This window comes from Haliotis rufescens, unplaced genomic scaffold (genome assembly GCF_023055435.1).
Source record: "Haliotis rufescens isolate VD_foot unplaced genomic scaffold, xgHalRufe1.0.p SCAF_14, whole genome shotgun sequence".
NCBI classification, from domain to species: Eukaryota; Metazoa; Mollusca; class Gastropoda; order Lepetellida; family Haliotidae; genus Haliotis; species Haliotis rufescens.
In genome coordinates this window covers 26,230,173-26,245,684 of record NW_025963824.1, presented here as the reverse complement: position 1 = coordinate 26,245,684, position 15,512 = coordinate 26,230,173, and the positions used below count along the sequence as shown (strand labels likewise).

The 15,512-nt window shown below is 41.8% G+C and overlaps 1 protein-coding gene across 7 annotated transcripts; it reads left to right on the top strand.

The window, feature by feature from the left end:
* Positions 1-4,425: 4,425 nt before the first annotated feature.
* On the top strand, positions 4,426-14,011 carry LOC124131299 (antistasin-like). 7 transcript variants are annotated; one of them, XM_046494486.2, is made up of 10 exons: positions 4,426-4,605; positions 6,924-7,055; positions 8,291-8,389; positions 8,999-9,103; positions 9,959-10,048; positions 10,683-10,787; positions 11,168-11,266; positions 12,064-12,153; positions 12,977-13,189; positions 13,767-14,011. In XM_046494486.2, exons 1-10 carry the CDS (start codon positions 4,536-4,538, stop codon positions 13,778-13,780), a joined length of 1,017 nt encoding a protein of 338 aa, XP_046350442.1. In that variant the 5' UTR covers positions 4,426-4,535; the 3' UTR covers positions 13,781-14,011. The 7 variants fall into 7 exon arrangements, with proteins under 7 accessions (XP_046350442.1, XP_046350446.1, XP_046350445.1 ...); XM_046494490.2 differs by lacking the exon at positions 8,999-9,103; XM_046494489.2 differs by lacking the exon at positions 11,168-11,266.
* The last annotated feature ends 1,501 nt before the right edge of the window (positions 14,012-15,512 follow it).

Below are 15,512 nucleotides of genomic sequence, written 5' to 3'. Positions count from 1 at the left end.
ATGTTTCATTGAATCAATATCAACAGTGTAATGTGTGTTGCATGTTATAGAGTAATACAGTATTCCGTCAAAAACATATTTCGGATTACATAGAACGACACAATACACTCTTTATGTGTTGCATATTATACTACTTGATACTCTGCGCTCAGTCCAGATAAGCTAAACACTGTCCTTTATAGTTATACTAACGGGCAAAAGAAAATATACACTTGAATATTGGATTGGACCAAAACATTACAAATGTTATGAAAACGTCACTCAGCTAAAAAAAAAGGCGCCAAACCATTACAAACTCAAATACATCACTATCGAATAACCATGTCATGTTTGTTTCAGGTTTAGCAGCTATCGAACAGGGGTGTGTACTTTCTTTTGCCCAAAAGTCTATGTGTTATGGGCCTGTGACCTCTTTACGTCAATAAACCATCAACTTTTTGGGTACCCTGAAACAGAATTCGGGATTTCTTTGCTGTGACTTACATGTTTATGTTACGATTTTTTACTTAAAACAACAGCAAATATTACCATGTGCTATATGTTTCGTATTTTCAATTTTGCCCGCTTACTTAAACACTGTGGTTTCTTTCATTATGCCTGTAAGTATATTTTTGGGTTGTGGCATAGATTTAGTTGTGCACAGCAGAGATTATTCGTGAATAAATGCTTCTGCCTCATTTCCAGTGCCGTTACTCTTATTCGTCCTGTAACTCGCTGATTGTTGGAGTGAGTATCGTTTTACGACGTTTGGTACAGCCATACCACAGACCAAGAATGTTCTTCATACATTGAGAATCGAACCAGACCTTCGACGTAACGAGCGAACGTTTTAACGCCCTACCCAACGCAAACAGTGGTCGTTTGAAGTTGTACTCAAGGGAAACCATTGCACAAGCTTTTCACCAGGTTCTGTGCGTGCATCGTGTATGCTTCCCTTTTTATGTGTTGTGTATTCTATGGTTGTTCATGTTCTCGCCTCCAAACCAGTTACAACAGTTCATCAGCTCGCTTACCTGCATGTTTAAGATGCAGCTGGACATTTGTGCCTTGCTATACAAAATGTAAAAATGTCAGGGATAATCGTTGATGATACATAGCTGACGTTTCAAATGGTGCCCCATCTGTTCAGAAAGTTAAACTCCAGTTATTGAATAATCGTTCTTGGTAAAGCAAATCTGACGTTTCAAATGGTGACACATCTCTTCAGAAAGTTTAACTCGAGTCAGGGATAATCGTTCTTGATAAAACATATCTGAGGTTTCAAATGATGACGCATCTCTACAGAACGTTTAACTCGAGTCATGGATAATCGTTCTTGATAGAGCATATCTGACATCTCAAATGGTGACACATCTCTACAGAAAGTAAAATTCCAGTCAGGGATAATCGTTTTCGATAAAGCATGTCAGGCGTTTTGTAATACAAACACAAGGTGAGGTGAGGTGAAATTGGGTTTAACGTCCCGTCCAAGATTGTTGCACTTATATAGCGACGTGGATGCACATGTGTGTGGCTGCTTGTACTAGTCCGGACTGATGCCGATGCCCACTGAGATACCATGCCGCAGTTTAACATAACTACCCCACTCAGACGCCGCAGTATACTGACTCCGAGCCGACCAGTCCTTGTTTTAACCCCTTAATGCCGAGCGCCAGACAGGGGAACAATAAGTACCATCTTTTAACGTCTTTTGGTATGACGCGGCCTGGGATCGAACCCCGGTCCTTCTGCTCTCCGGGCGGACGCTCTACTACTAGACCACGAAGGCGGTCAATAAAAACACAAAAGAACGACAGCGGAAATGTCATAAAAGCCTTAGAACAAGAGCAATTCTCACTCGATGTAAATGCTGGTATTGAAAGTCATCATTCAGCATTCTGACAGCACTAGTGTCTATTTGACTTTACATATCGTTTTGCATATCCACCTGTACATACACATTCTCTTCACGTGAATTTAGCAAAAATATAAAAAGAAATCAGACAATGAATATCCGGAAGTACCTCAGGAGCGTCGACAATCCCATAAAGCTCAGTCAACCCACTCCTCCTCTCTTCGACTAAGTAACCTACCGCACAACTTCACATATGTACATAGAATTAGCCGCCTGGGGGAAGTCAAACATACGGAGAACGTAAAGTAGGTTACCATGGCTACAGACATCACCAGGGGCTGTCACCAAGAGGATCTGGGTGTCGGAGGGCAATGCTATTGCTAACATCAGACCGGATTTTCCACTATATGATTGACAGCCACGTAACCCGGGGCAGTGGCCTGATTTGTCGTGACAACTCAACTCTACATATGCTTCTTAATGAATTCATCATAGGAGTTTTGTATGCACGTAAATCCAAATATATCACGACATGCGATGTTGCTCTTTATTGACGTATCTCACCTTGGAATCTCTTTCTCGAACAAATATGCTCAGCAATTACGTTATGTTATACTATACTTATTGTTAATTTCCAATGATATCCCGATCAATATTTCAGTTCTAGACTCGGACCAATTTAATATTTTCATTGCAGATTCAATTTAAGTTACTGGTATTCAAAACCAACTTGAGTTAGTTTACATATTTACTAAAATATTTTGAACACGTACATCAGAAGTTTTAGTTGTTCTGTGTATTTAGGACTGAGACAATCAACGCAAAAATGTCATTGCACCTCATAGTCATCATTCTCTGTGACGTAACTGTTTACTGCTTAAAAATGTCTTATCCTTCGAGTTAAAAGTTTATCTTGCGTTTTCATTGTGTGTCAGTATATTTAATTCGAGAAAAGTATCGTGCACAAGGTATCACGACTCAGAAAAACCCTCCCCAAAACATATTTACAAACAATATAAATACAACAACAAATAAGAAAGTAAAATGAAAATGAGTGGCAAAGAATGAGAACGGTTATTACTTAATACTTAATCCCATTATCTGCTCAGTCGAATCTTATCATATATTTCAATATACATATGTACTGCTTATTCAAGACCCGTGAAGATCCGGGATAGAATAGGTCCTCAGCAACCCATGCTTGCCGTAAAAGGCGACTGTGCTTGTCGGGATCGGGTGACTAACGGGATCTGGTGGCCAGGCTCGCTGACTTGGTTGATGCATGTCATCGTATCCCAATTGCTTGGATCGATGCTCATGATGTCATTCACTCGATTTTCTGGTCCAGCCTCGATTATTTACAGACCGCCGTCATACAGCTGGAATATTGCTGCGGCGTAAAACAACAAACCAACAGACAAATACTGCTCATTTCCCTTATCATATGGAGACAATACTTAAAGAGTAGAGGGATCGCATACCATAAAAAAATATATTTTACAATAATGGCATAATCACATTATCAGCTTTGTCAAATCGCATCATATATGAACGTTTCCGATAATGCGCATTATTCCAATTATAGACAATACCTAAAGAGCCAAGTGCCAACATAGAAGAGTTAGAAATAATGACAATTATAACTGAATCACATTATCTGATCATATATTCCAACCTACACTGCGCAATACCCTAATTATATTGAGACAATACTTAATGAGCAAGGATGTGGCATAGTGGTTAAAGCGTCACACTCGTCACACTCGTCACACCGAAGGCCCGGGTTCGATTCCCGACATGGGTACAGTGTGTGAAGCCCATTTCTGGTGTCCCCCGCCGTGACATTGCTGGATTATTGCTAAAAGCGGTGTAAAACCAAACTCACTCACTCACTCACTTAATGAGAAAAGGGGTAGCATAGAAGAAGAAGAAGAAGAAGAAGAAGAAGAAAAAGAGGATGATCAGGAGGAGAAGAAGACTTATTTGCAATAAGAACTTAATCACTTTATTATCTTTGTTAAATCTTGTCATATTTATGATATTTCCAATACGGAACATTACCCTATTAATATTGAGACAATAGTTCAGTTTCATCTACGATAGTCACAAATCTGGACAAAACTCTTTAATCACAGATACAAACGAGCAGTTTTGATAATGCGGAATACTGTTGATCATGATCTTGAGCAAGTAAAGCCAAGTTATTGACATGCTGCCTGTGCTTGATGTCATGTCGTACCTGTCAATAACAAGGTCGTCACGCCAAATATGTATTTGCATGAAAAAATGCAGACAAACATTTCTTGTTTTTGCTGTGTCTTTAGCGCCATCAATCAATTGACATTCAGATCACAATGCCCAGAAAGACATGACGCCTTATGCACCAACGCGTGTCCCGGATGTAGTTAAGCCATTGCTTTAATTTGATGGATAGTACGCAGATGTAAACACGGATGTCACTGGTGACGTACATATAACAAACCAATCAATAAATCCCTGACGCGCTCAGGACTCATTCCGGACCAGGTTCTAGCCAATCAGTGTTCAGTTTACGGACGTAGGACATGATATAAAGGTCATTGAGGGTACCTATTTCTTAACATTTACCACAGAGCAGAAGTAGATAACGGGCATACAGAGCTGAAGCAGAGCTAAAGAACAAGACACAGGCTAGGGAAATACAACCTTGCCTAACACCATAATGAAACTAACAGTTTCTATTATAATCCCAGCTGCGGTTGTCTTCTGCCTCGCGGTGCAGAAAGTCCAGGGTATGTATATAAATCTTTTCCTTTGCATTTATACAATTTCCGATAATTCAGAATATAGAGATTACTAGCCGATCGTGTTTTCATATGGTAAATATCATGTGTCGGAGTTTTTTATAAAAGGTTGCATCGATAACACTTTCTATTATAGGGTAAAACCTCTAGTTTGGTGTTTGATGAAGACAGAGATAATCACACAGGCGATTGTCCATGAAAGAGAATAATATCCGCATCTTTTTATTAATACATTACGTGTGCATGTTTCTAACAGAAAACGTCAACGCCACAGAATAAAAATTCTCGATTCAAATATGGGCGTAAAGAGCAAAATAGCGCTGAAATCATACGAATGAATCACTGACCATATCTTTTTAGCTCTTTTAAGACAATTTGGCACGAGTTTTGCAGGTTCTTCATTTCAAGAATCATCTGTGTTTCAAAGCTTGAAGTAAAAACCTATACTGTAAATGGTTCTCCGAAATAGTAAAAAGAATTGGATTGGGATATGGACAGTGTTTTCCGTACGGTTATCAATAAGAGATTAATGTATATTATAAACTGGAACGGTAACATATCAACAAAGAGGATATAGAAGAATTTTCAGCGCACAGATTTTCCCTTGTCGGGTCAATGGTGTTGTCAATAAAAACAGATGAATGTTAGACTTCTGCAATAACATTTGATTTATGTGGTTTTCACGTGCATATTTACATATCAGGTAGTCAGAGTGAGTGAGTTGGGTTTAACGCCGGTTTTAACAGTATTCAAGTTATATCACGGCGTGTCAGCTTAAGGATTTTATTCATTACTTGCCGTTTATAGCTTTTTAAAATTTCAATGCCGAGGGTAAATAGGTAGACATCAACAGCATAAACCCGTTGAGGTTTACAGACTCATAATTCAGTCATGCTAATAGGTGACACGTATTTATTTATTTATTTATTTATTTATTTATTTAATACCACACACCGGCCTACGCATGTAATTCTGGGGTCCGTTCCACAAAGCGATCGTCTCGTTAAGGTGATCGTACCTTCTAATACTTTAACATTGACTGTCGTTTCGCTTCTGTCGCTTTGATACGGGCCCTGGCCTGCACCACAAAGTTTACAAACACGTCACAATACCCTGTGACGTAAGTTTTGAATTTCCTCTACACCAGCGAAACAGTGCCATGTGACTTTAGCCTAGCAACAAGGTTGCTGGGGTCATCGAGTGCGCACTAGCTTCTCTCAGAAATCTATCATCTCCATGTGCAATGTCATTGAATAAGCCCAGCGATATTGCGAGTTTTCAATATTTGTTTGTGAAAACACTATGTGTAATACCAGCTTCTTGTTAGCAAACATTGGTGTCTTCAACGGGCGAGTAATAAAATAAGCATACGTTCCTGAGGACACATTCTAACCAGGAATTCCCACTTATTGACTGGATTTGTTCACATCTTTATATAAATAGGTGTTGGTGAGTGAGTTGGGTTTAACGCCGCTTTGATCAGTATTCCAGTTATATCACGGCGTGTCAGCTTAATGTGGGAGGAAAGCCCGAAGTGATGCTGGTTTCAGACGCTTATCACTTTGGTGAAACCCGTAAGCACGGATATGGTGCTGACAAACCTAGAAACATAATCGTGGCTGGCCAGGATTCGAACCCACAATCATAGCTTTCTCTTGTGACCAAGGGACGCATCTCGTGCCGCAAGAGCATGTGTACAATGCGATAATTTAATGACCAGCTTGATATTCATGTCAGGTTTACAGTTTACAGTTTACATTTAGACACTGGTTATGTGTTGTCGTTTTATTTCAATGACTTATGCATCCATTTAATACGAATCAAATCAGCATGTGTCGTTTTATACACTTGGTCCAATCGACCGAGGCACCGTAATTCGCTTTGCAGTGTTGCGTCCATTACCCGTGCTCGTGGGTTTCACTCACTCACTCACTCACTCAATCACTCACTCAATCACTCACTCACCCAATCACTCACTCACTCACTCACTCACTCACTCACTCACTCAATCACTCACTCACTCACTCACTCACTCAATCACTCAATCACTCAATCACTCACTCACTCACTCAATCAGTGTTGCGTCCATTACCCGTGCTCGTGGGTTACACTCACTCACTCACTCACTCACTCACTCACTCACTCAATCACTCACTCAATCTCTCATTCAGTGTTGCGTGCATTACCCGTGCTCATGGGTAATACCAAAGTGGTAAACGTCTAAGACATGCATCACTTCAGGCTTTCCTCCTGTTCAAAGTGGCGTCAAACCAATCTCACTCACTCACTCATCCATTGCATTCTAGGCGCAGCTAACGTCCCTGCTGTGTCTCTGCCTCATCCCCGGCCAGTATGTGGTCCCGTGTGCGCCATCTTCTGTGAATGTGGAAATATCCCTGATGAGAGAGGATGTCCAACATGTCGATGTCGACCTTGTGGTAAGCTTCCATCACTGTAAAATCACACACACCCAACCCACGCTCCCCCAACTAACGTAAATACGTATATGTGACGAGAAACTGTTTCCCACGGGATGAAGAGACTTGTAGTGAGATACCAAAACCGTATGTCACACGTGTGTCGTGCAAGGTTGACCTCGTTTTATTCTGTGACCTTGCTAAGGTTACCTTAGGTCATGATAGAAAAAGGTTTTGTTCCATTCATTAATAATCAGAAGAATTCTTCAGGATTTGCATTTTATCATACCCTTGTGTGTACGTCACATTCTTCAATATGTGTTGCTGTTAACATAGATCTACTAAATGCGATATACAATGATGGAATAATATAAATAAAATAAATAACACACTCGTATTCGTCCGGACAGACACCAAAGTACCCGTGAAGATCCGGGTATATAGGTCTTCAGCAACCCATGCTTGCCGTAATAGGTGACTAACGGGATCGGATGGTCAAGCTCGCTGACTTGGTTGATGCATGTCATCGTATCCAAATTGCGTAGATCGATGCTTATGCTCAAACACTTGATTGTCTGGTCCAGACTCGATTATTTACAGACCGCCGTCATATAGCTGGAATATTGCTTAGTGCAGCGTTAAACAACAAACCAACAAAGATGCAACAGAAAGTCATGATTTCTTCAGAAATTATATCTAACGAGAACGATCAACACTTTGTGATGAAAAACTTCGGTTGTCTCACTTTCAAACTCGCCTTGTTGGGATGTTTCAATTGCCGCCGTATTGAGGCGCCCCGCGCACTGATAATGTTAGTCTAGAGGGTAGAGCGGCTGCTTGAGAGCGCTATGTCGGTGGTTCGAACCCCGGCCACGTCATACCAAAGATAGTACTAGCTGTTTCCCTGCCTGTCGCTCGGCATTTAAGGGGCTAGAACAAGGACTGGTCGGCTAGGAGTCGGTATACTGTCTGAGTTGGATGTCCGTATTACACAGCGACATGGTGGTCATTAGTCCGGACTAATAGAAGCAGTCACACACACACCACCACTTCACCAGCCACACCCTCACTTATGCACACACACACGTCGCTATCATAAACGCACTGTAAAAATATATCTCATCTCACCTCATACTGTTAAGTTATTACTTAAGGGTCAGTTGTAAAATATGTCATTTCAGGTGAGAAATATAATTTGTGTGTGACGCTTGTACTGTTTTTCGTTTTATTGATGATGCACCTGTCAACTATTACAGGACCGCCCATCTGCCCCTTACGTCGCTGTGCTCGCCCAGTCAAATGTCTTTATGGGTTAAAGAAAGTGAATGGTTGCCCCACGTGCGAGTGCAATCCTGGTAAGTGTTTGTTTTCTGACAATCTGAAATGAGCAGGTGTGCCTTTTACAAACACTCCTTAAAGTTGATACTTGTAGTCAATATGATGGCCAATGTTGATCAACTGGGCACGGCGCCTTACTAGTGTAGGTGTTCTTTGATTGCTCCCCCATCCCCTCCCCCCTCAGCCTCAGAGGGGGTCCACGTTGTTGATTCCACTTCCAACCCCGATCATCAGATTTTAAAAAAAGGGATGCAACTCCGAACAGCGAATTGCAGTAATTTAGCCCATGCTCCAACCCCGGATGTTAAGCGTCACCTATCAAGACGGTGAGACAAGGTAAAGTTGGGATTAACGTCGCGTTTAATATTATTGCTCTATGTTTTACATAGACACCCAACTCAGACACCGTATACTGACTCCGAGCCGCCCATTTCTTATTTAGCCCCTTAATGCCGAGCGTCAGGAAGGGTAATGACAAGGACCATCATTCAACGTTTTTTGGTATGAAGCGGCCAGGGATCGAACCCCCGACCTTCCGCTCTCCCGGCAGACGCTCCATCCACTAGACCACGGAATCAAGATCAAGATTGTGTTTCATTGTACTGCAGTATATCTTTCTTCTCCAGGCCCTGTCCTTTGTTCAAAGAGTGCATGTCCTCCCACACTTGCAATCAAGTGTCAATATGGTGTCAAGATAGTTGATGGCTGTCCAACATGTTCCTGCAACCCTCGTAAGTTAAACATTCGGAAGATCCTGAGCGATAAGAAATATCTCACTGCCGAAACTTAACCGCCTAGGTTTTGGTTACTTGCCAGGTTAAAAAGCAAATGACACTTATCGCTGACTTCTTCGGTATCTGTAGCCTGTAGATGAGGGGAGGTTAATGGGGTTTAACGTCGCGTTCAAGATGATTGCACTTACATCGCGACGGGTGTATGTGCGTGCCTGCATGCGAGCGATGCGTGCGTGCGTGCGTGCGTGCGTGCGTGCGTGCGTGCGTGCGTGCGTGCGTGCGTGCGTGCGTGTCTGCTTGTATTTGTCCGTACTAATGCCGGTTTTATAGTGTTAGCCCCGTGGGATAGCATGCCGCAGTTTAACATGGATACTCCACACAAACCTAGACTCCAAAACGACGAGTTTTATCCCTTTCATGCAGAACAACAGGCAGGGTAGAAGTCGAACCTCGTTATTTATAATCACTGATATGTCGATATTCTGATGTATCGATGGTACTGTTTGTGACAATATTTGTATCAATATGAATTTATATTCGAGTTCGAAATTAATTAAATGTATTTTTTGAATCTATAGCTTTGTTTCGAAGTTTAGTTTTTAAATGTTACAAATGTTATTAGACCAGGGATTGGGGTAGCCTAGAGGAGTATGTGTTCGCTCGTCGCGGCGAAAGTCCCGGTTCAATTCCTCACATGGGCACTGTGCGTGACTCCATTTCTGTTGTCCACTGATTGTTGGAATATTGATAAAAGCGACGTAAACTATCCTCACTATTAGGTGTGGTTAACCTTTCATTTACCAAAATCCACTTTAAATATCTATTGCTGACGTATATCCATCGACAATTTAGGTCCCGTGTGTCCGAGGCGTCAGTGTTTAAGAGAGTGCAAAAACGGCTACAAAAAGATCAATGGTTGTCCATCTTGTCAGTGCAATCCAGGTATGTATTACGTCACTCACTCAATCACTCACTCACTCACTCGCCCATGCCAAGACTCATTCATCCCGACCACTCACCACTCGCCCACTCACTCACGCACTCAATCATTCACTCAGCCACTCATTCACTCAAACCAACTCATTCACTCACTCATACCCATCCACTCACTCAGTCATCAGCTGAGCAAGGCACCTTACCAGTGATCTTTGATTGCTCCCCCATCCCGCTCAGTCCCAGAGGGGGTCCACGTTGCTGATTCCACTTACAGCCCCGATCATCGAATTTTGAAATGTCTAAGGAATGAACAGCGAATTGCAGCTTCACCAATCAAGATGATGAGATAAGGTGAAGTGGGGATTAACGCCGCGTTCAAGATAATTGCTCTATGTTTAACATAGATACCCCACTCAGACACAGTATACTGACTCCGAGTCGACCATTCCCTGTTTAGCCCCTTACTGCCGAGCGCCAGGAAGGGTAACAATAAGGACCATCATTTAACGTCTTTTGGTTTGAGGCGGCCAGGGATCGACCCCCGACCTTCCGCTCTCCGGGCAGACGCTCCTACCACTAGTCTACGGAATCAAGATCAAGATTGTGTTTCATTGTACTACAGTATATCTTTCTTCTCCAGGCCCTGTCCTTTGCTCAAAGAGTGCATGTCCTCCCACACTTGCAATCAAGTGTCAATATGGTGTCAAGATAGTTGATGGCTGTCCAACATGTTCCTGCAACCCTCGTAAGTTAAACATTCGGAAGATCCTGAGCGATAAGAAATATCTCACTGCCGAAACGTAACCGCCTAGGATTTGGCTACTTGCCAGATTAAAAAAGAAAATGACACTTATCGCTGACTTCTTCGGTATTTGTAGCATATAGGTGAGGGGATGTGAATGGGGTTTAACGTCGTTTTTACGTGAGTAAACTGACTCCGAGTCGACCATTCCCTGTTTAGCACCTTAATGCCGAGCGCCAGGAAGGGTAACAACAAGTACCATATTTTAACGTCTTTTGGAACCCCCGACCTTCCACTCTCCGGGCAGACGCTCCATCCACCAGACCACGGAATCAAGATCAAGATTTTGATAAATTGTCCTGCAGTATATCTTTCTTCTCCAGGCCCTGTCCTTTGCTCAAAGATTGGATGTCTTCACCCAATCAAGTGTCAATATGGTGTCAAGAAAGTTAATGGCTGTCCAACATGTTCCTGCAACCCTCGTAAGTTAAACATTCGGAAGATCCTGAGCGATAACAAATATCTCACTGCCGAAACTTAACTACTTGCCAGATTAAGAAAGAAAATGACACTTATCACTGACATCGTCGGTATCTGTAGCATGTAAGTGAGGGGATGTGAATGGGGTTCAAAGTCGCGATCAAGATTGTACTTACATAGCGACGTGCCTGCACGTGTGTGTATGTGTGTGTGTCGGCTTGTACTAGTCCGGACTAATGCCGGTTTTATAGTGTTAGCCCTGTGGGATAGCATGCCGCAGTTTAACATGGATACCCCACTCGCACACAGTATACTGACTCCAGACCGACCATTTGTATCCCTTTAATGCCGAACAACAGGCAGGGTGGAAGTCGAACGTCATTATTTCGAATTACTGATATGTCGATGGTTTCGTACTGTGACAATAATTGTATCCACATAAATTTACATAAGAATTCGAAATTTATAAAACTTATTTATTGAATATATAGCTTTTTCTCGAGCTATGGTTTAGTTTTTAAATGTTAAAAATGCTATTAGACTTGGGTCTGGGGTATGTGTTCGCTCGTCACGCCCCACATGGTATAATGCGTTAAACCAGTTTCTGTTGGCCACCGCCGTGCTATTGTTTGAATATTGATAACAGCGACGTAAAACTATCTTCACTCACTCACTCACTCACTATCAGGTGTGGTTAACCTTTCATTTACCAAAATCCACGTTAAATATCCATTGACGATGCCCTTTTATCTCGAATGCCCGACTGTACTCACTCTGTGTATATCCATCGACAATGTAGGTCCCGTGTGTCCTATGCTACGGTGTTCAAGGGAGTGCAAAAACGGCTACAAAAAGATCAATGGTTGTCCATCTTGTCAGTGCAATCCAGGTATGTATTACGTCACCAAGACCTACTCATCCATTAACTCACCACTCGCCCACTCACTCACTCAGTCACCCATACCATTCTCACCACTTACTCACCCGAACACCCAAACACCCACTCACTCACTCACTCATACCCATCCACTCACACACTCACTCACTCAACAACCCACTCACTAAGTCACTCACTCACTCACTCAGCAACCTACTCACGAAGTCACCCATAGCCACTCTCACACACTCACTCACTCAGCAACCCACTCACACACTCACTCACTCAGCAACTCACTCACTAAGTCACCCATAGCCACTCACTCACTCACTCACCCATACCCATCTACAAAAACCCACTCACACACTCATATCCGTCCATCCAACCACCCACTCACTCACTCACCTACCCTTTCACTCACTCACTCACTCACGCATACCCATCCAATCACTCACTCACTCACCAATACCCATCTACCAAAATCCACTCACTCACTCATATCCGTCCATCCAACCACTCACTCACTCACCTTCCCATCCACCTACCCACCCAATATCGTGCCGTGCCATAACTGGATTAATGTTCAAAGCGGCAATAGATACAACTCACTCACTTACTATAACAGCTCTGGCAGGGAATATGAAGAAGCAGGGGAAGACGAGAATGATTTCTGTTGTAATTTACCTTGGTTTAAGGTTAACCAATTTCTTGCCTTTGCATGTGTTTGTGATAGGTGCCACCGATGGGGCAGGATACGCTCACCTTGATATAACCGAAATCCTATTCAAAGCGGCGTTGCACCCAACTCACTCACTCGTTTTTGTTGAAATTAAAGGACCACCCACCTGTCCCAAACTACGCTGTTCTCGGCCACTGAGGTGTCCTAACGGCGTGAAGGAAGTGAATGGTTGCCCCACGTGTTCCTGCAAGCCACGGCTCTGTCCCAGAGTGTCCAGCAACCAATGCAGAAGGCGCTGTCTATTCGGGTATGCCACCCAAAGACGAAGGGGATGTCGCACATGTGTGTGCAGGCGAAGGTCGCGGTTTGGTAAGTATTACACGTCGTTCGATGTGCATGACGTTGGAGTGAGCGAGTGAGTGAGTGAGTGAGTGAGTTTAACGGCGATTTGAATAGTGTTTCCGTTATATCGCGGCGGGTTAGCTTGGGCGACACTTTCGTTAGATATTTGTCTTCAAAACAGATAATTAAAAGAGAAGCCCAAAATGGTTGTTTTTCAGAACATACAGCAACAGTGAGCGATCTAGTTAATTTGCTAACACCTGATGCCAACTTATTTTCGGTATTTTCAAAAATGTTTCAAGAAAGTCCAAGCTAATATATATCAATCATAATAATTATCAGTCATTGGTTTCTCTGGTCCAGATTCGATCATTTCCATACTTCTGTCGTACAGCTGAAAGATTGCGGAGTGCGGAGTTAAAACAACAATTATATTAAACAAAACAAAATAAAGACACAAATGCTTTCAGGTAGCTCCCAACAGGAGCGAGTGTGCTATGACCATCCAAATTTACATTGTTTTATTTTTGGAGATTGCATATCACAAGCAACAATGATTATAACTACCACTGGTAATTTTATCTCTGTTTGTATCAATTTTCAGCTGACATTGAATAGAAATCCACCCACGTACCATCACCGTGAAGAGGCAGTGTTACAGATATAACCACCAAACCAGTTGGGGAAGAAAAGACTGAGCAACCCTTCACTTGTCATATTTTTTATATTTTTGCCATGAACCTTTTATATGTTGAATTTTGTACTCATTTTACAATCTTAATTGCCTACTGACCCTTTCCCTGTTAATTATTTTCATGAAAAATTCCAAATAAAGCCTAAGGGAAATAATATTTCTTTGTTTTTACATAATATTATTCTTAAAACGGACCATGACCACACGATGGATAACAAAGGACACCAGGGGCGGTCGGGTAGCCAAGTGGTTAAAGCGTTCGCTCAGCACGCTGTAGTCCCGGGTCCGATTCGTAACATGGGTATAATGTGTTAAGCCAATTTTTGGTGTCCCCCGCTCGACTCACTCATTCACTGTGGAGCATACAGAAACATATTGACAACAAACTGGAATAGCATTTACAAGACTGGAGGTTGAAATAGGAGATGCAAATATTATGTTTTCAATGTAAAGTTGCATTTGAATTTGCAACCGATGTTAAATCTGCCAGAATAGTACTTGTTGCCAACGTAAGTGGCCTTATAATAACTATAAGTATTTTCATGAGTAAATAGTCTTCCAATGTGGCACAATCATGATATATGGTAGTCCTTGAATTAGTTACTTTGAGTTCAACCTTTGGATTGACAAAACAATGTGATGCAGGTCTTGGCTGAAGGGTTTGCGTATCCTGCCCCGCCATAAACACATATACCGTCTCGACGTAATATGCGCCCCGCTCTAAAAAGCGCCCACGGCGATATTTGCTAATATATTGGCTAGTGAACAATCCCAATTAGCACCCCTTCTGATTGATCAATGTACACAAGACTTATTTATTCGCGTATAATACATACTCGTGTGTTATGTGTACCCTTAATTATGGGCAATTAAATTCTGGAAAAATATATCTGTCGTTTATAAACATTTCAGGCTGTCAGCATAAACAACGAAATTTACGATCTTTATTCACGATTATTCACCAAAATAATATTCTAATAAGAGCCCCCTATCTCTAATTTTTAGAGCGCCCCGGGCGCCTATTATGTCGATTACGGTATGTCGAACTCCATTTTACCGTGACCAGGTTGTTCTCAATTAAGTAAACATTTAACATTTAACACATTTTAAATCAGTGTACTGTACTCGTATGAAGAAAGGCATTAAAAGTATGTACCACAGCCAAATCAGAAGCAAACATAAATTAGACACCCCAGAAAAAAAATTAAGACAAGCCTCGCAAGGTTTAGTGATATATCGCACGTCAATATTATGACGTCACAACGCTCATTATGACGAAGAACATATGACGTCACGGGTGGCTATATAAAAAGGACAAATTTCAAGTTCTCTGTGATCCCAAACACTGGAAAAACAATTTCTTACCCGCTTACTAAAGTATTCCCTGCTCATAGTTCATTGCTAAACATACTTTGTATATTGTACTTAAAGCAAGAACGCATTGTTTTACCTCTAATTGTGCATGTATTTATTTGAAACTAAGTACCGATAATGACTAAGGAAGAAGTACTTTTCAATAAAGTTTTCACGGTAATGAGGTCGTAAATCGACCGTTTCAATCAGAGGTGGTTAATGTGATTTGATACCTCTGATTGACCAATCGGAAATTGTAATATCCGAATTCATGATGTAATGAATAATTTGCTGCTGTGTTTG